Below are 19,095 nucleotides of genomic sequence, written 5' to 3' on the forward strand. Positions count from 1 at the left end.
TAAATTAACTCTGGTTCAAGTTCTATGCAGATGTCCCATAGACATACAGCAACTCTTTTACTAATTTGGAGTTTCACCCAGTTCTCAAGAGGGGAATGGTTACAAGCATACCAAACAAATGCAACGAAACTGAGCCAGGACAGAGGTCATCCTGTTTGGCATCAAAGGTCGTACATGCCTTAGATGGCTACCTCTGCCTGATTTTGTTAACACCCACATCAATATCTATGATTGAAAACATTGTTGTTATAAAGATGACAAGGGTATGGCATTAAAACATCAAATAGGAGAGTTGTGAGAAGCTCTTTCAACCATTAAATATGTATGAATGGAATAAGCTCCATTTATCTACAAAAATCACAAAGCTTTTATGGCAGGAGCATCTGTAAATGCTAGTCTTAACTATTGAATCAATCAGTATACCAGCCTAGCAATACAACACATTTCACATCTACAAAGGAAACATGACATGCCTATTCGGTTCATACTAGGCTTTAAAAAAAGACCATGTCACAGAGGTCAGGAGATCACTTTACTTGCTACTAGTCAATGAGTGGAATTTGATTCAAATTGGCATGTTGGACAGTTAAATATCTTTATGATCTTTACCTGACATACCTGTCCCACCTTATTACTCATTATATTTATTTTCAAGCATGGCAAGTCTTAATAAAAACCTGCGATTTACCCTTTTGTTTAAAATGATATCCGGAGTAAACCGGGCCGTTTCTATAGCAGGCTCCACATTGAAATTCCCCGCCATAGCCGCTTAGATCTAACATCCTTCTTTACCAGCTTCAAATCAAAATGAAAAACACGACTTTTCCAAATTCATAAGCAAGACCGGCATCATGAGACCTTCTGTTATGTAGTGTGCACTTTATATATTTTATGGTTGCAAGCATGTGCAAAGGATATTTATTCTTTGCTGATGTTGCCCAGATGTCAGAATAAATATTTGCTGCTGCTGTGGTCTAGTATTATTAAACAGGTCAGAACCTAATCTGAACCTCTGTGTCTTTTCTTAACATTATTATTTGCATTTAAACTGATTTATTGATTTCCAGGTCCAAAGAAAATATAGTGAAAAGGAACATGTTAGAAAAGATAGTAAAACTCATGGTCAACAATGGTTTACTAAGTTTCTCTCTAAATCAGACGTTCCCCGTGAAGACCACTTCTTAATCACCCAAAGCCCAGATGTACTCACCTTCACCCCTTTAGAAATTGGGTCTCTGGTTGGCAGAGGTATGCACCCTGTCCAAGCAGGAACCACAACCCTAGTCAAAGTAAGTCACAAACACACCCTACATTAAATTGTGGTCCTTCCCTGGTAGCTTGGCACAAAGCAGTCAGACTTAACCTAAGAGGCAATATGTAAAGTACATTGTTAGGATAATAGAGCTGGACATAATGAACAAAACAACAAAAATCCAATAGGTAGAGCTGTAGTTTTGTAGTTATTAAGAGTAAACTGAAATGTAGTGCTTAAAAGCATAAAGTGCCAGCTGAGCTATCTGGTCGTGCTACGCTGTGTCAAATCCAAATGTTCAGGCCGACCACGATGGAGCATGGGTCAGATACAGGGACCATCGTTGGCCCACTAAAAAGTATCTTATTTGTGTTGTTGCGAGGACCGGAGGAGGTGATGAGTAATTGTTAATCACCACGCTATTGGCGATGCAATGCACTAAATCCTCTCAGCAGCTGCAATGAGTCGATAGAGATGTGCCAGTTCTGAGTGGCACAACAGCATTGATGTATGGATTTTTGCTGGAGCAACACTTCATACCAACTTTGAAGGGCCCAGGACTGGATTGGCACCACGTGGCAGGGCAGGACTCACAGAGTTCAGGTGCTGTGGCAGGTGTGTTGGAAGTGTTTTATGTCCCTGAGACTTCAATTAGTAGACAAACAAGCAAGCCCTTGCTCTCAGTCTGGTTCTGGGTTCAAGTGATATTCGCCCAGTCCTTCACACCCAGTCAAGGAGGGCAGCAGGCAGCAGGTCACTACAGCAAGAAAGCAGGTCTTCAAGAGCAGAAATCCAACAGAGTGGCAGTCCTTCATCAGCACAGCAGTACTTCTACCTGGCAGACTATACACTGGTCAGAAGTGTACTGAGCTGGTAGGGTCAGAAGTCCAGCTCTGATACCCAGTGGTGAGAGTTCAAAGAGGGACTTTTAAGTCCAACTACTCTCTTCCATCTCAGGCAGGCTGGCCCATTAGGATGAGGATGGCCCATAAGTCACACCTAAGCTCCCTTTGTGTGTGGCTGTCTAGAAGGAATGCACAATGCCTAGCTGTAACCCAACCCAGATGTGTATTGGAGACAGGCTACAGGCACATAGGGATACGAGCAGAAAAATTCCATCTGTCTAAAAGTGGCATTTTTTAAAAATTAAAATGACAACATTAACATTAAAGAGGATTAATCATTACAATTCCATAGGTGCTAAACATTATGCCTCTTCCTCCTTCCAATTGAGACTTACACTTATTGGCTGTACAAGGAATCTCCAATGTTAACGTATAGCAAGGGTAGACCTCACAGTAGTGAAAATTAATTTAAAATTTTTTCACTATCAGGACACGTAAAACTTTAAAATACATGTCCTACATTTTGATTACATCACCCGGGCCCTATGGGCTGTATAGGGTCTGCCTTAGGGATGACTTATATGTAATAAAAGGGGAGTTTAAGGCTTGACAAGAGGTTTAAATGTCAAGTCGACATGGCAGCGTAAACTGCCCACACAGGCTCTGCAGTGGCAGGTCTGAGATATGTTTTAAAGGGCTACTTCAGTGGATGGCACAATCAGTGTTGCAGTACACTTTGCTAGGGACTTATAGGTAAATTAAATATGCAAAGTGTGGATAAGTCAGTCAATCCATTTTTAGGGAGAGAGGAAATGCACATTAGCCCTCATTGGCAAAGGTAATGTGCCAGAGTCCTAAAACCAACAAAACAAGATCAACAAAATTGGAGGCAAGCAGGCAAAATGTTTGGGAGAAGACCACCCAAAGGCTGAAAGGTCTAAGATGTATCCCCCCAGCTGAAAATGGGGAGAACTTCTCCTCTTTATTTCCTCTTTCCAGGTGTGCTGCATTGTGCAGCATACATAGAAAGAGGTAAATGACCCTTCTTACATAAAAGCAATCCATAAAGGCAATTTTCTCTTTCTATATGTGCTGCACAATGCAGCACACAAAGAAAGAGGAAAAACGAGGAGAAATAAAGTAATTTCTACTCGTTATGCCTCAATTTGGGAGATGTAAGATTTTTATGCATTCCCAGGTTTACAAGTCCTCAAAACCCATGCCCAGACATGAGTCCCTTGCTCACTGTGCACTGGATTCAAGCTAGCCTGGCTGATGAAGGGTAATTCCCAGAAACCGGTCCCAGGATGCTTGTTTCCAGTCCAAGGAGGACCTGGCTTGGCAGTTCGATCTGGACTGTTCCCATGAATCACAGGGTCAAGACTGATTTGCAAATGGCTGGGTCTAAACTTGGGTGGCATGGTGAGCAAAAGAACAATGGATTTAACCCAGATCTCTTCCCTAGCGGTGAATGTATGATTGTAATGTAATGTAATGTAAGCACATTTATAAAGTGCGCTGTAACCCTACGGGCATCCTAGTGCTGCGATACATGTCTATTACCAATGGGGAATACTATAGAACATAATCAGAAAGGTTATACTCTGGGAAAAAGCAAGGTCTTAATTTTCTTCCGGAACAATATCAGAGCCTGTATCATCTCAATTCAATGGGGAGACTGTGCCAGTGACGATCAGCTGCCACACCAAATGCTCTCCCCCCCATTGTTACTCTCCTTACCTTAGGAATGATTACAAGATTGGCTGAGGAGGAGCGAAGGCTGCATATATGGGCATACCATCCAAACCTATTCTGTATCGGTGTGGGCCCAGATCCCTGTACAGCTTTAAATACAAAACAGAGTGACTTGAACTGCACCCTTTGATTCACCGGGATCCAGTGCAATTCTGCCAAGGCCAGAGAAGAAGATGACCGATGTGGCCTCATAAATGCAAGTTTAGATACTGCCGCCTGAATTCTCTGGAGCCTCATGAGCAAATATCTCAGGGACTCCAGTAGCAAAGCATTGCAGTAGTCCAAGCGGGTCATAATGACACTCCTGACCAACAAAGCTCTAGCATGAATTGGTAGCACTGGCAACACCTTCCGTAATCCTCTAATAAGAGTATAGCAGCTCCCCACCAGCTTGTTGACATGGGATTCTGGGTTCAGCTTATCATTAAAGCTGACCCCCAGATTTCGCACTGTCCTCATGGGTACCAGGGTAACATCCTTCGGGATAGGCCAAAAATTAGTTGGAAGAACCAGTGACACTCTGCCTACTCCACAGTAAAATATCTCAGTTTTATCGTTATTAAATTGCAGGGAGTTAACTCTCAACCAATTGACCATTTCCCGCTTGCATGCGAGGACATTTTCCAGAGAGCCAGCATGGTCCCCTTCCAAGGACAAGATGAGCTGGGTGTCATCAGCATAATTCTCCAACCTAATGTTAAATGACTTGATGATGCCTATCAGCGGCCTCATATAGGCATTGAATAAAATAGGAATGATTGAGGACCCCTGGGGTACCCCATGCTCTATGTCAGCAAAGTCCGATTGAAAAGGGGGAGGGCCACTGCCTGCAGCCTATCAGCCAAATATGACTGAACCCATCTTAACTCCACGCCTGTCACCCCCATTTCTTCAAGCCTTGCTAGGAGAATTACATGATTGACTGTATCGAAAGCGGCAGACAGGTCCAGCAAGATTAAACAATCTGATTGTCCCCTGTCTGCGCGCATTCGAAGATCGTCCAGAGCGGTAATCAAGGCAGTTTCCATCCCATGACCCGGGCAGAACCCAAATTGCTCATCTTCCAGCAGGTTATTGGCCTCCAGAAACTGGGAAAGCAACCTGCTCACCAGGCGTTTCACGATCTTCGCTGGGTATGGGAGAGGAGAAATGGGCCTATAGCTTTTGGGGCATTTGGGGTCCAGGGTTGGTTTCTTTAGAAGGGGTGTTATTTTTGCCTGCTTCCAACATGATGGAACCACCCCACTACCCAGGGATTGCTCACATAGCTGGTGAAGAACTGGGAGGAGTTTGAAACGCAGTTCCCTTCATATTTTGTGTGGGGGTGGGGTCCAAAGGCGAAACCCAAGCTCACTCCTGAAGCCACCCTGATGAATTCTTCCTCTGAGGGCAGCTCAAAGTGGTCCAGGCTAACTTCATGCTTCTGTGGTGTAGTCCCACTGTCTCTAGCCCCGGCCATATTTAATCTTTGTCCAACATCCCGTGCCGTAGCACCAACAGAATCCTCTACCTTCAGCCCTTCAACAATCTTACTTATCTTCTCCTGAAAGAAAGATGCCAGGCCATCACACAATTCTTGTGTTGGCAAGATCTTGTTTTTTGTATATTCAGGGCTCACCATGTCTTTTACTATTCTAAAGGTACTTTTAGGGCTGTTAACTGATTTAAAAATTGTGTCAGCAAAATATTCCGCTTTGGCAGTATCAATTGCTTTTTTGTAGATGGCTATTTTCTCCTTCCAAATAGCTTTTTCATCCTCTGTATATTGCTTCCTCCATTGTCTCTCTGCCTGATTCATTCAGCATTCCATCCATCACTTGTTCGCGTAGCACTTTTCACCCTAAATGGGATGAGTATGCCCAGACGTGGGTACCTTGCTCACTGTGCCACTGGATTCAAGCTAACCTGGCTGATGAAGGGTAATACCCAGAAACCGGTCCAAGGATGCTTGTTTTCGATCCAGGGAGGACCTGGCTTGGCAGTTCGGTCTGGACTGTCCCATGAGGCACAGGGTCAAGACTGATTTGCATATGGCTAGATCTAAACTCAGGTGGCATTGTGAGCAAAAGAACAATGGATTTAACCCAGATCTCTTGACTGGGGGTGAATGTATGATTTATTCAGCATTCTGTCCATAATTTGTTTGTGTAGTGCATTGCACACAGGATTGTTTTTGTGTAGGACAGTGCACTTTCTTAACAAAAACAATCCTGGGAGGTTTTTCCCTCTTTCTATGTGTGCTTCAGCATGACGCACACATGGAAAGAGGAAAAAGAGAGGAGAAACAAAGTTATTTCTCCTCGTTGCAACTCCCCTGCGAGGTGTAACGTTTTTGGACATCGCTTGTAAATCTTGAGATGCATCAAAATCCATGGGTGTTGTATAGGAACATCCACCGTAATGCTCATGGAACGCCTCCCTAGCGGAGTAAGGCAACACAGCTATTTGCACTGCCTTGCCTTACTAAAGATCTATGAGGCCATTTGAAGCCACGCAAAGTGGCTCTGCTTGGCCTAATAAATATGATTTACTGTTTTTTTCGAAAAGTGCACAAAAAGAGACTCACCAGTGGCGCAAGGGGCTTGTAAATATGCCTCTTACATTGGAGAAAATCTGAACATTTTCCAGCTACTTGCTACTCCAGCTACAAAGAGGGTCAAAGTGTAGCAAAGCAAAACTTAAGTGTGATCAAAGTAGAAAAGCCTGCATTATAGGCTACCAATTAATTGCTTCGAATTGAAGCTCACAACAGCACATGGAATTTAACTGATCAACTTGTCCAGCTTTTGTCAAAGTTGCATGCTACGAATAAATACCCTTTTCACGTAAATACAGAATGCTATTAGAATTCTCTTCCCTAAATAATAACATCTTCTTCGCTTGCATGATAAGCAACCTAAATAAATAATGGCAGTGTTCTTAAAAGCTAACTTTATTTACCTTGTTATGCTTTCACTAACCAACACACCTTTCATAAGCATGGCTAACTCTATCTATCTTATTTATGCAATATCCTGCTATTTTTCGGGTAAAAGACAGCATTGTCTCAATAAAATTATGTACATTCTGCATTTAATTGATGAAAAAGCGACAACTCTCGTGTTTAGCTGTGGCCATTGCAGTGTCTGTTAAAGTGAAAAGATAAAACGAGTATTTAAAATCACAAATACACACAGTAGCATGGAACTTAGACGTATGTATTTTTTTCCTTCAGGATTTGGACTAAATAATGGGCAGTGGCACTCGGTCACCCTGGCAGCCAAGCGAACCCGAATGCTTGTAACAGTAAACAACGACGGAGACTCAACTGGACAAATCTACCTGCCGACGCAAATGTATACAGGAGATAGTTACTACTTTGGAGGTGAGAAATTATGCAGCAATGTATGCGGTGTACATGTATCTGATTTTATTGGGAACTTGGACTGTGATTATGGAGCTCGCTAATCAGTGTATAGTCCGTTGTGTACATACTCTTTACTGATGTGAATAAACAAATGTTTAGTAAAATATGAAAAATAAAGTGAAAACTTGGCAATACGCACACGGTATTATTTAAGGTTCATAGGGCTAGAATCATAGATATTTCGTTTTTATAAACATATTTTATTAATTCGAAATTGAGCAGTCATAACAACAAAAAGAAAAGAGTTGCTTTCCAATCAGTCCCCGCCACCCTACTCGCCCCAGTCTCCAGCAGTTACAAAGGAGCCGAGACACCTGATGATGCAGTCTCCGGTGTAGAAGAAAAAACCTTTATAGTTCCACCATCTTCCCCAAATCTTATAACATTTCTGAGGACAGCCTCGGGCGACATAGATCGGTTCTGTTTAGCGCACCAGTCCATGCCTGATCTCCACAGTACCAGGCCGGATGCCTGGGGCAGCTTCAAATGCCTAGCAATGTCCCTTTTATCTACCAATGTTGCCAAAACCAACAAGCATTTGGTCGCTATTCGCACCCCTTGCAGCCACAGAAGAGCCATTTTTGGGGTCAGTGTAACAGGACTATCGAAGAGTTTAGAGAGGATCCTACCTATTTGACTCCAATACCGTGTGATCATTGGACGATGCCTCACCACGTGAAATAAATCTGTCTCAGGAGACGAGCATAAGGAGCAACAAGGGTCAGGGTGGAGACCAGCATGCCAGAGCCTTTGAGGTGTCAATCACATATATGTTTAAACAACTAAAGACCCTTTGGGTGGTCCAAATTAGTCTCTGACAGTACATTCTTTTAGACTAATTTAAACAGTCAGATTCTGTATAGATTTATATTCACAAAGTAATTTCAGCTAATTGCAATTCCATAGCAAATTCACCGCAAGGCCTGACAAAGTACATCAAACTGTACAAAAACATAAATCTTTTATTGAGAGCCTCTATCATTTATTTCAGTTTCTGAATGTCATAGCTCACTGCTATAACATATAAACCGTTGATAACCAAACTGTTAAAGATCAATTCAAAATGGTCAGGCGATTTCAGTAGATGTTTCCTAAGTTAATTTTGCCCGGCGTAAAACGCCTCTAATACCATACGAAGTTATTCAATAAAGAGGCAGGCGCTGGAGACAGGAAGACAGGAAACAAGTTTTATTCCGACGGAGTAGAACACATCAGATCGGACAACAAGGTATCGTCTCGAGGTGCTCTCCCAACCTCTTTGAGACCTGGTCTTTTATACACTGGTTTAAGACATGTGAACGTCCTTTATTACAACAGGGACATTGTGAAGTATGAGAACGACATCACCGGCACCCCCCCAGTTCCGGCCCATTCCAACACATGACAACAGTAGAAGCCCTTTCCCCTCATATGATTGGGAGGGGGTTATCACGCAGCTGAGTGTTCTGCCGATTCCTTTGGAATGTGTGCGCCTGATCGAATCTCAGGGGATGGGGAGGTCGTGATCAATAGTGGCTCCTTTCAGGAGAGGCGAGTGAATACAGTAATGGGCAATAAACTGTATCCTCGGGCTAAGGGATGACCAGCGGTTCGTGCAGGCAGTCGGGTTCAGAGGAAGGGGTCATCAAAGGAGGGGTATTCATGGACGGAAAGGAGGTGTTGGTCAGGCGCGGGGTGTGATTCCTTGAGACAGAGTCATAGGAGGGGAGGGTCCATGACTTGTGCATGTGAGTGCGGGGGCAGCCAGGGTGCGCGGGGAAGGCTTGCAAGGTTCAGGGAAGTGTGCTGACGGGCGATCGTGAACAGGGAGACCATGGTACCTAAAATGGCTGTCGTGTATGCTCATACGTGAGTCTGCAAGATGGCGTAGATAATGTTTAGTACACGAACTAAAATTCCAGAGTCCTCCCTTTAACATGTCTCGCCAGCTTGTCAGTTCGGATCGATCCCCATGAGACCACGCACCTCTATCTCGTATAGGGGACTCATGTGCTCAGGTTTAAAGTTCAAAGTCTTTGGGCACATACAGTTGGAAATGAGTGCACATAAAGATGGTAAACATTGAATACCTAAGCAACACCCACACAGTATCATGATTGGTATCAATAAAAACGTGAACAATCTCCATCCCCAGTTCTTCAAAGTGTCCCAGAACCAGCCTCCAAGCGACCATCCTTCCTGCTCCTGGTGAACCTCTGAGGACAGTCTGTGGAGGTGTTCGATTGCTTTGTAGACCGAAGGTGAGTTATCTGGCACGTAGGTGCAACAGCTGGAGCCGATGATGCGGCATGCTCCTCCGCGGTCGGCCAGAACCACATCCAGAACAAGACGGTTTTGAAGAGCCACCAGGCGAGGATGCCAGCGGTGATGTTAATGGTTGTTTCTAATGCCTGAGTCAGGTGTCGGATAGCGCGGCTATTTGCCATTGGTCCCCACAGAGGAACAAGTCCCTTTGCTGCATCCAGGAACTGTGCCCCGGTGGAGTCGGCTTGTTCAACATCTCCGGCGCGCTTTTGCCGGTGGTGGTTGGCTGGAGCCACATACGTGGGAGGAAGAATGAAGGCGATGTAGCACGTACCCCTCCAGCCTCTTGGGAGCCAAGTGTAAGCTTTGGTGCCACAAACAAAGTATATATTCGGGGAAGCAACAAAGGAGGGGGGGTCAGCTGAGACCAATGTTTTGGTGATGCGACAAGAACTGTGACCCACCAGCTGCGTTCCTTGTCCTTCGAGGCATACGAGTCCTGTGACATTGACGACAGACAGGGCCACGGTCAGGGTGGCAGCCGTTTGTTTCCGCAGGTGGGAGAAGGTGGGTCTGGCTGGATTGTGTAGCACTTGCATTTCGACCCTTTCTTTGGCAGGGATGTTCGTGAGGAAGGTTGAACCTGAAATTGCAGGACAAAAGGGCTTTCCTGTTTTGTTCAGCCAGAACCCATAGTAGAAGTGTGACACCGTTTGACCAGAAGTGGCGTTGTCCTTGTGGCTTTCCTGCATGAGTATCAACCAGGCGAGGCAGGAGCCGTGAACTGAGAAAGGAGAAGGGATGAAGGGGATGGAGTGTCCGGTAGCATGTGGGAGCAACCCACAGATCCAGCAGTTCGTGGCATTTGCAGCAAGGTTGTGCTGGTGGAACAGTTGTACGAAGGAATTGTTCCAGAACTCCCTACGCCTTTCTCGGAGCTGAGGTGAAAGGGTGATCAGGTGGTGCTCTTTCGTGGTTGGCTGGACAGTGGTTGGCAACATTTGGTGAGCGGGTATGCTTTTCTCCAAGATCCAGAAGGAAGTCATGAGGAGGAGGCAAAAGAGGAAGACAATGAAGAAAGCGATTGTCTTTGATTTGTGCAAATTGTCAGTCTTTGGACTCCTGTAGTGGGTATTTCCTGTTGCTTCCGACGTCTTCTTATCTGGCGCTTCCATCATCTTCTTATCTGGCGCTTCCATCATCTTCATCTTCAAGGTGCTCGGTAGTGGGCAGAACCACAGACTTTGTTTAGCTTCTCTCCGGGTAACCCTTGGTTGCTTTGGGTCACCTTTCTGAGATTTTTAACTTAGTCAGTGGCCTACTTAGCCGAAGCTCCCTCCTTTCGACGCAGGAAATACCCTTCTCGAGATGGCACAGTGGGATCAGAGTGTTTTGCAAGTTCAAGTGCCTCGGTATCAGGATAGCAGTTCAGTGATGGTCGGTCTTTGTTCAGGAGCTCTTCTTGGGTGCTGACGTTGTCTGTCGTGGCCAAGGTCGAGGAAACCTTCTTGCAGTGGTGCGCATGTAGCCAGTTCTTTTTCCCCTCCACTCGAAGAGCCGTCCGAGTGGTGATTAGTACTTGCCAGGGGCCCGTCCACCGGGGTTCCAGACTCTTCGCTCGTTGAAAGTTCCGGATTAGGATGTAGTCCCCCGGTTGGATATCGTGACCGGGACCCCTGGAAGCATCGGGGATGGCCTGCTGCACCTGTTGATGAATGACAGACAACGTTTTAGTTAATTTGCATAAATAATCTGACAGCAGGACGTCGGGGACGTCGTGAATGGAGGTCGGTTTGGGGGCAGTCCAGAGGTTCATAGGCCGGCCAAACACAACTTCGTAGGGGGTCAAGTGGTGCTTTGTCGGAGTGGAGCGCATCGATAGTAATGCCAGTGGAAGGGCATCTGGCCACTTAAGTCCTGTGGTGGCCACTATTTTTGACAGTTTCAGTTTCAGTGTAGCGTTGTGTCGTTCAACCAGGCCAGCAGATTGGGGGTGGAAGACTGCGTGGAATCTTTGTTTTACCCCCAACCCCTTCAGGATTAGTTGGATAACTTCAGCTACGAAGTGGGGGCCATTGTCGCTCCATAAGATTCGACAAAGGCCGTAGCAAGGGAAAAACTCTTTCAGTAGTACTTTGGCAGTAGTCATGGCAGTGTTATCACGGGTCGGATAGGCTTCCACCCATTTGCTGAAGGCACATACAATGACCAATACGTACTTCAAGCCTTGGCACCTCTCTAATTGGATGTAATCCATCTGGAGGACCTCAAAGGGGTGGTCGGGGATCCCAAACCCTCCCCGGGGTACCACAGTTCCTTTCCCGGGGTTGTGTTGTAGGCAGATAAGGCACTGCTGGACTAGGCGTTTGGCTGAGTCGGGGATCTTGTTGTTGTGCCAGACTTTAGAAATGAGTTCAATCATAGGTGCAGAGCCTATGTGTGCAGGGGAGTGTGCCATTGTCAGTATGGGGATCAAGTATGCATCAGGTAGCAACCATTTGTTCGTGTCTTTTGTCCGCCAGCAGTCCTCATCGTCCCTTAGACCCACCCGTGCCCACTCAGTCAGTTCGTGTGGTGTGCTGGCCGATTGAATGTCCCTGATTGTTTCCCTAGCGTCGGTCCATTTTTCTGCTTGTGACCTGGTCACATACATGCGTGTCGTTGCTCTATTCTCAGCGGAGGTTCGGGCAGTGATGTCGGCTAGTGCGTTTCCCTGTCCAACTAAATCTGTCACCTTCTTGTGTGCCTGGCATTTGATCACTGCTAATCGTTTGGGGAGAAGAACTGCTTCAATCAGGGCGGAGACTAAATCTCCGTGAAGGATGGGCGTACCGTGGGACGTCAGGAATCCCCTTTCCCTCCACAGGAGCCCAAAATGATGAACCACCCCGAAGGCGTACTGGCTGTCCGTGTAAATGTTTGCCGTGGTTCCTGCTGCTATGATACATGCTCGTGTGAGGGCAATTAGTTCTGCTGCCTGTGCGGATCGTTGTGTGATGCGAGCTGTTTCAACTACTGTTCGAGCTGTCGTCACCGCATAGGCAGCAGAAGTGGTGCCGTCTGGGAGTTTGATACAAGAGCCATCTAACCATAGTTCTCCATCAGGATCTGTAAAAGCAATGTCTCGGAGGTCAATTCTACTCCTAGTCTGTTCGTCCGTGAGGGTCACACAGTTGTGTATAGGGGGCACATCGGGGTCATTTTCGGGCAAGGGTAACAGTGTAGCAGGATTCAATGTCGTGCATCTCTTCAGGGTGATGTGGGGTGCAAGTAGAGTCAATTCGTACCCTGTCAGTCGTGCACTAGTCAGGTGTTGAGTCTTGGTCTGGTTCAAAAGGGTGTCAACTGCATGGGGCACTAATACCGTGAGAGAGTTCGAAAGCACAATTCCCTCACTCTGGCGGATAGAGACAGCAGCAGCGGCTACTGCTCGAAGGCAGGCAGGTAGAGCTCTGGCGACTGGATCAAGAGTGGCAGAGAAGTAGGCAGAAGGGCGTTGTCTGGCGCCGATGGGCTGAGTTAGAACAGACAATGCGCATCCCTCCCTTTCGTGAGTGAAGAGGGAGAAGGGCTTGGAGTAATCTGGTGTTCCTAGAACGGGTGCCGAGCAAAGGGCATCCCGCAACTCCTTAAAGGATGCTTGGCATTCGGGAGTCCACGGGAGTGGGAACGGAACGTCTTTGGCCAACAGGGAAAGTAGGGGTTTTATAATGAGACTGAAATTTGGTAACCATTGTCGGCAGAAAGAAGTAAGGCCCACTAATGAACGGACCTGCTTCTGCGTTTTTGGAATGGGGGTGTCTAGGATGGTTTGGATTCGGTCGGGCGTACGTTTCCTCCCTTCTTTGGACAGGAGGTGGCCTAGGTATGTTACTTGGGGCTGACAGAACTGCAGTTTCTTTTTGGAGACTTTGTGGCCATTCTCCGCAAGAAAGTGCAAGAGTTGGATAGTGGCTGTGATTGCAAGTGGAGTGGTGTCGGCCGCCAAAAGGATATCGTCAACATATTGGATCAATACCACTCCATCTGGTAGCTGGACGGCGTCCAGCTGTCTTTTGAGGGCCTGGCTGTAAATGCTGGGGCTTTCAGTGTAGCCCTGGGGGGCTCTACAAAATCGGTACGAACGTTTTTTTAAAGTGAAGCCGAAGAGATAACGGCTGTCTGGATGTATGGGGATAGAGAAAAATGCATTTTTAAGATCAATAACGGTGAAGGTGGTGGCAGTGGACGGGATGAGAGTCAGGATGGTGGCGATGTCTGAGACTACGGGATACTGTGGCACCACCACTTTGTTGACTTCTCTTAGGTCGATGATGAAGCGGTACGCTTTCTCATCTCCCTCACCTTGCTTCTTAACAATGGGTAGGATAGGGCTATTGCAGACATTACTGACCACTTCCTCTACCACTCCTGCATCTACCAAGGACTGAATAATCGCTACCAATGCCTTCTCGCCTTCGGGCGATATCCGGTACTGTGGAAGTTTCGGGAGTATTGCATCTGGTCGAACAGTTATGTGTACAGGATCGATCATCATTCGTCCTACATCCGAGTCGTTTCTGGCCCATAGGTACAGGGGTAGGGTATCGAGCAAGGATAGGTCAGCATCTGCTATGGTGTACATATGTCGTGCGGGGTAGGGTCTGGACATGCTCGGGTTGTCGTACAGGATGACTCGGACTCCATCCGGGGAACACCTAATAGTAGCTCGGAAATGTTTCAGTAAATCAATACCCATAATGGCGTCAGGGGAGTTGGAGGAGAGCAGAAAGGTTGTGTCAGTGGGATTGTTTCCTAGGTCAAAGGAGATAGGTACAGACAGGGGATTAGTGGAGGGCGTTCCATCGAAACCTATCGAGGTAATGTGTGAGCCAGACAAGGGTGCCCTTGGAATCAGTCGTTTTGATAATACACTACGTGTCGCTCCAGTGTCTACCAAAAATGGAGACTTTGTACCCAGGACCTTAGCAGTGACGTAAGGACCTTGCTGGTCAACACAGAGCTCGACTGGATCCCTCCCTTGCCCCTGGCAGTCCTATGCAGAGTCGTGAGCATTGTTGCAGTCGGACTGTTGGCACTGATTCTGTCGGGGGCGGTCAAATGTGTTTGGTCTGCCAGATCGGTCATTGGTGGTGTCGCGGGTCTGCCCTTGTCCCTGCCCTCCAGTTTTGGAGCCATTTGTCATGTCCCTTGTCTCTTTATTTTTAATTATTTCCCGAAGGGCCAGGCATTGAGACTTCCAATGCCCAAATTCTTTGCAAAATGCACACTGGTTCTCATCGAGGTCGGTTCGTGGAGCGCCAGGTGTGGAGTTGCGGTCTCTAGGGGCCGAATTCCTAGGGGCATTCGACTGGTAGTTTCCCCTATATCATTCCCTTCCTGTAGTCACTTCATGCAATTGAGCAATCATCACTCGTTCCTTTAAGTCCTTTTTCTTTTTCTCATTCGCCCTCTCGTTCTCGTTCTTCTGGTGTTCATAATACTGAGCCATCTGAAGGATAGCTGCAGGTTTGGAGGCTCCCCAACTACTCTCACTCGTCTGTAACTTTTGGGAGACCTCTTGCGATAGCCCTTTTACGTAGTTTTGCACGAATAGGTGTTGTCCGGTTGCGGTGGTCATGTCTTGACCACTGTAGTCGGAGAACACTGTTTCAAATCGGGAGAAATATTCTGATACATCTTCCTGGGGTTTCTGGCGACAAGCCGTGACTACCGACCAGTCTACCTTCTTTTCTGGGATCAACGTCTTTAGCTTCTGTACTATTTTGTCGGGGAGTTCCAGTATGTCTTTTACAGGTTTCTTTCCGGGCTCTCGCTGCCTATCTAGGTCATCGAGTTGTTTCCAGGTGTGTCCGAACAGGTCCGTGTGGTCGGCTTTCCGGATTTGCTTCCACACATCAGCCGGCAGACACAACCCGAAAAACAAATCAATGTCCGATAGAGTCATTATGGTTGAGCCTAAGGCTGTGCCTAGTTCTGTATAAAATGCTGTAGGGTTCTTTCGTAAATCGGGCAGGGTTTGTATAAAAGTTAAAATATCTTGCCGATCCCATGGTTGGTAAACCCAGTTGTACACAACCCTCCCTTTTGCATCTGCGTGGTTGATATCATCGTTTGTTCCCTGACCTCTTGGGGGAACCCAATAGGGGGCGGCTTCTCTGATAGGCATCATAGTGTTGGCTGCTTCTAATGAGAGCTCAATCGTCTCAGGGACTGTGATCTTGACCTCTGGTTTCTGTTCCGCGAGGTGGCGGAAGACCTCAAGCGTTTGCATGAAGAGGTCCGTCACATCGCTCTCAGTCCCATCTCCAACATCGACCCTTCTATATAGAGTCGTCAGTTTTGCAGGACCCTTATTCTGGTACCTATCCTCATATGCATTCAGGGTGTGGTAGCTGAACCGTAAAATGAAATGCCGTCTGTGACTACCGGCATGCGAATTGTGCATATTCATCATATATTCTTCGCTCTCCTTCCGTTCTACCAATGTTTTTGCTATCTTGTCGATTCCATCCCGCTCATCTTTGCTCAACCTATTTGGTCTGGCTGTTAGGTGCCTGCTAGTCTCATGTTCATCTGCTGTTGTTACCAATGCGGCTGGTGCGAAGGCCGTAAGAGCCGGGGCACTAGCACTAGGGTCACCCACACCTGCACTTTGAACTGGTGAGTGTTGTGCTAGAGGCTGGCTGGGAGCATACGGAGGAGGCATGTAGATAATTGGAGGACCGAGCAGTAACTCGTCATTTGCCCGCTGTTTGGAGGGCATCTCCGGGTAGAGCGCAGAGGTGGTCCAGACAGGGCATTGGCCTGCCAGTCCTGATTCTTGCGTTTGTTTAACTTCCTCTCTTCTTCTTATTTCTTCATCTAGTTCTTTTGCGGCCAGATGGGCGGCTTTTCGTAACTCTTTCACTATTTTCGCTTCCTCTTTTTTCCTGCGATGTTCTGCTTCTTTGCGCCACATGCCAATACTATCAAGCATAGCGGGCGTTGCCTTGTTTATTTTTACAGCTGCTTCTAGTGTTTTTATTTTATTTTCGTCAAAAGAACCTATCAGTGGCCACTGACTTTCAGGATCCTTTTTTGTATATTTATGCCATAACTTACTATAAGCTATAGCGACTAGTCCTTGCTTAGTAAACATGTCCTTATTAGGGGTGCCTTCCAGTGGAGCTGGATGGTTCATCTCTAATAAGCGGTCCGGGTTGACCCAACTATTAACCAATGGGGAGAAGATAGGCATGACGGATTACAATGGGGGGCAAAAGCCTGCACTACCTATCTTTTCACTATTTGCAAAGACTGGACAGAATATTCTATTCTACGCTATTTGCAAACAGAGAATACCTCCAGAAAGAACCAATTCCAAACAGTCAATGTTTGGACAAACAATCAATCAATGAGGAATGAAATAGGCACGACGTGTTAAAGGCTTGCGTTGCCTACCCTTCACTATCTGCAAAGGGAGAGAGAATATTCCTATTCTTCCCCGTTTGCAGGCAGAGAAGATCCTTAAGAGAACCAACTTCGAACAATTCAATGCTCGATTCAATCAATCAATCAATGAGGAGAAAAGTAGACACGACGTGTTAAAGGCTTGCGTTGCCTACCCTTCACTATCTGCAAAGACTAAACAGAGTATGGCGATTCTGTGCTTGTTTGCAAATAGAGAATTTCTCAGAAACAGTCAATAAGTAATACTAGTATTTTCAAACAATCAATCAATCAATTTCGCAATTTGTCGTATGTCACGACCTTACCCGGACCGCATGGACTGTTTCTCGTCTTCCGCTTCCAGCGCCCGATTGTCCTCTATTCTCTTGTTGCTATCGCGGCACTCCTGGTGGTTCCCAGTCAGGACCGTAGATCACTCGGGAGAGGTCTGCTCGGAATCAGTGAAGTTCAGATGATCGGCTGTCAGACGAGGGTCTATCGGACAGGAGCTCTCCCGATCGTTGCAGTTGTTCACTCTGTTGTCGGGACCTCTCCCACTGGATCCACGTGTCGCTGATGGGCCCCGCGTTTGGGACGCCAATTGTTAAAGATCAATTCAAAATGGTCAGGCGATTTCAGTAGATGTTTCCTAAGTTAATTTTGCCCGGCGTAAAACGCCTCTAATACCATACGAAGTTATTCAATAAAGAGGCAGGCGCTGGAGACAGGAAGACAGGAAACAAGTTTTATTCCGATGGAGTAGAACACATCAGATCGGACAACAAGGTATCGTCTCGAGGTGCTCTCCCAACCTCTTTGAGACCTGGTCTTTTATACACTGGTTTAAGACATGTGAACGTCCTTTATTACAACAGGGACATTGTGAAGTATGAGAACGACATCACCGGCACCCCCCCAGTTCCGGCCCATTCCAACACATGACAACAGTAGAAGCCCTTTCCCCTCATATGATTGGGAGGGGGTTATCACGCAGCTGAGTGTTCTGCCGATTCCTTTGGAATGTGTGCGCCTGATCGAATCTCAGGGGATGGGGAGGTCGTGATCAATAGTGGCTCCTTTCAGGAGAGGCGAGTGAATACAGTAATGTGCAATAAACTGTATCCTCGGGCTAAGGGATGACCAGCGGTTCGTGCAGGCAGTCGGGTTCAGAGGAAGGGGTCATCAAAGGAGGGGTATTCATGGACGGAAAGGAGGTGTTGGTCAGGCCCGGGGTGTGATTCCTTGAGACAGAGTCATGGGAGGGGAGGGTCCATGACTTGTGCATGTGAGTGCGGGGGCAGCTAGGGTGCGCGGGGAAGGCTTGCAAGGTTCAGGGAAGTGTGCTGACGGGCGATCGTGAACAGGGAGACCATGGTACCTAAAATGGCTGTCGTGTATGCTCATACGTGAGTCTGCAAGATGGCGTAGATAATGTTTAGTACACGAACTAAAATTCCACAAAACTGGTTACCCACTGTTATCATGTGGTAAGGCCTTTCAGGTCAGAATGACAGGTCTCCCTAACAGCCTGTCAGCACAGCTAATGCATATCAGCTTTGAATAAAAGCAGAACACCCAGTTGCAGGAGGGGTAACGAAGGCAGGAAATAATTTTTTTTAACATTGAAGAGAGAATGGGTCCTGTATGGCTCGCCGATTAATCCTCTGCCCCAGAGTAGCTGCTGAAAGCATAGGAAGATTATTTTAAGGCCATACATAACATAAAAAGATAGATGTGTGAAAAGTGAAACATGGGATTTTTTCCACTCGGGGTTCTGATTGACATCATAGACAATTCAAGCTTTGCTCTGGCTGTCTACTTGATGTCACTCAGAACCCGTCAGTGAAAAACATCCCTGTAATTCACTGTTATGTTATGTTATGTTATGTTAGATGAATTTATAAAGCGCATGGCTGCCCCAACATTGGGGCGTCCCAGCGCTAGCGGTGAGGGCAGAAGAGATCATGAAGAGCTAAATGGAGGAGAAAAGCCATGTTTTAGCTAGCCATCTTGTTGGAAATGGCCCTTTTTGCAGGGTTATCCCCAAACTTTTTGCTTCTTCCTCCCTTATTTATTCTGACCCGTGGTTGTTGGCAATAGGACTCTGGGCACTTTATCACTGCTGATCAGTGCTAAAGTGCATATGCTCTTTGTGTAAATTG

The 19,095-nt window shown here is 46.5% G+C and overlaps 1 protein-coding gene across 1 annotated transcript in view; it reads left to right on the plus strand.

Moving 5' to 3' along the window:
* CNTNAP4 (contactin associated protein family member 4) overlaps nt 1-19,095 on the plus strand; it is a 1,902,933-nt gene that overhangs the window by 1,256,163 nt on the left and 627,675 nt on the right. Inside the window, exon 9 of the mRNA XM_078675664.1 lies at nt 7,067-7,216. Within this exon, the coding sequence (XP_078531790.1) occupies nt 7,067-7,216 (150 nt within the window). The remainder of the gene's footprint in view (nt 1-7,066; nt 7,217-19,095) is intronic.

This window comes from Lissotriton helveticus, chromosome 2_1 (genome assembly GCF_964261635.1).
Source record: "Lissotriton helveticus chromosome 2_1, aLisHel1.1, whole genome shotgun sequence".
Lineage (NCBI taxonomy): Eukaryota > Metazoa > Chordata > Amphibia > Caudata > Salamandridae > Lissotriton > Lissotriton helveticus.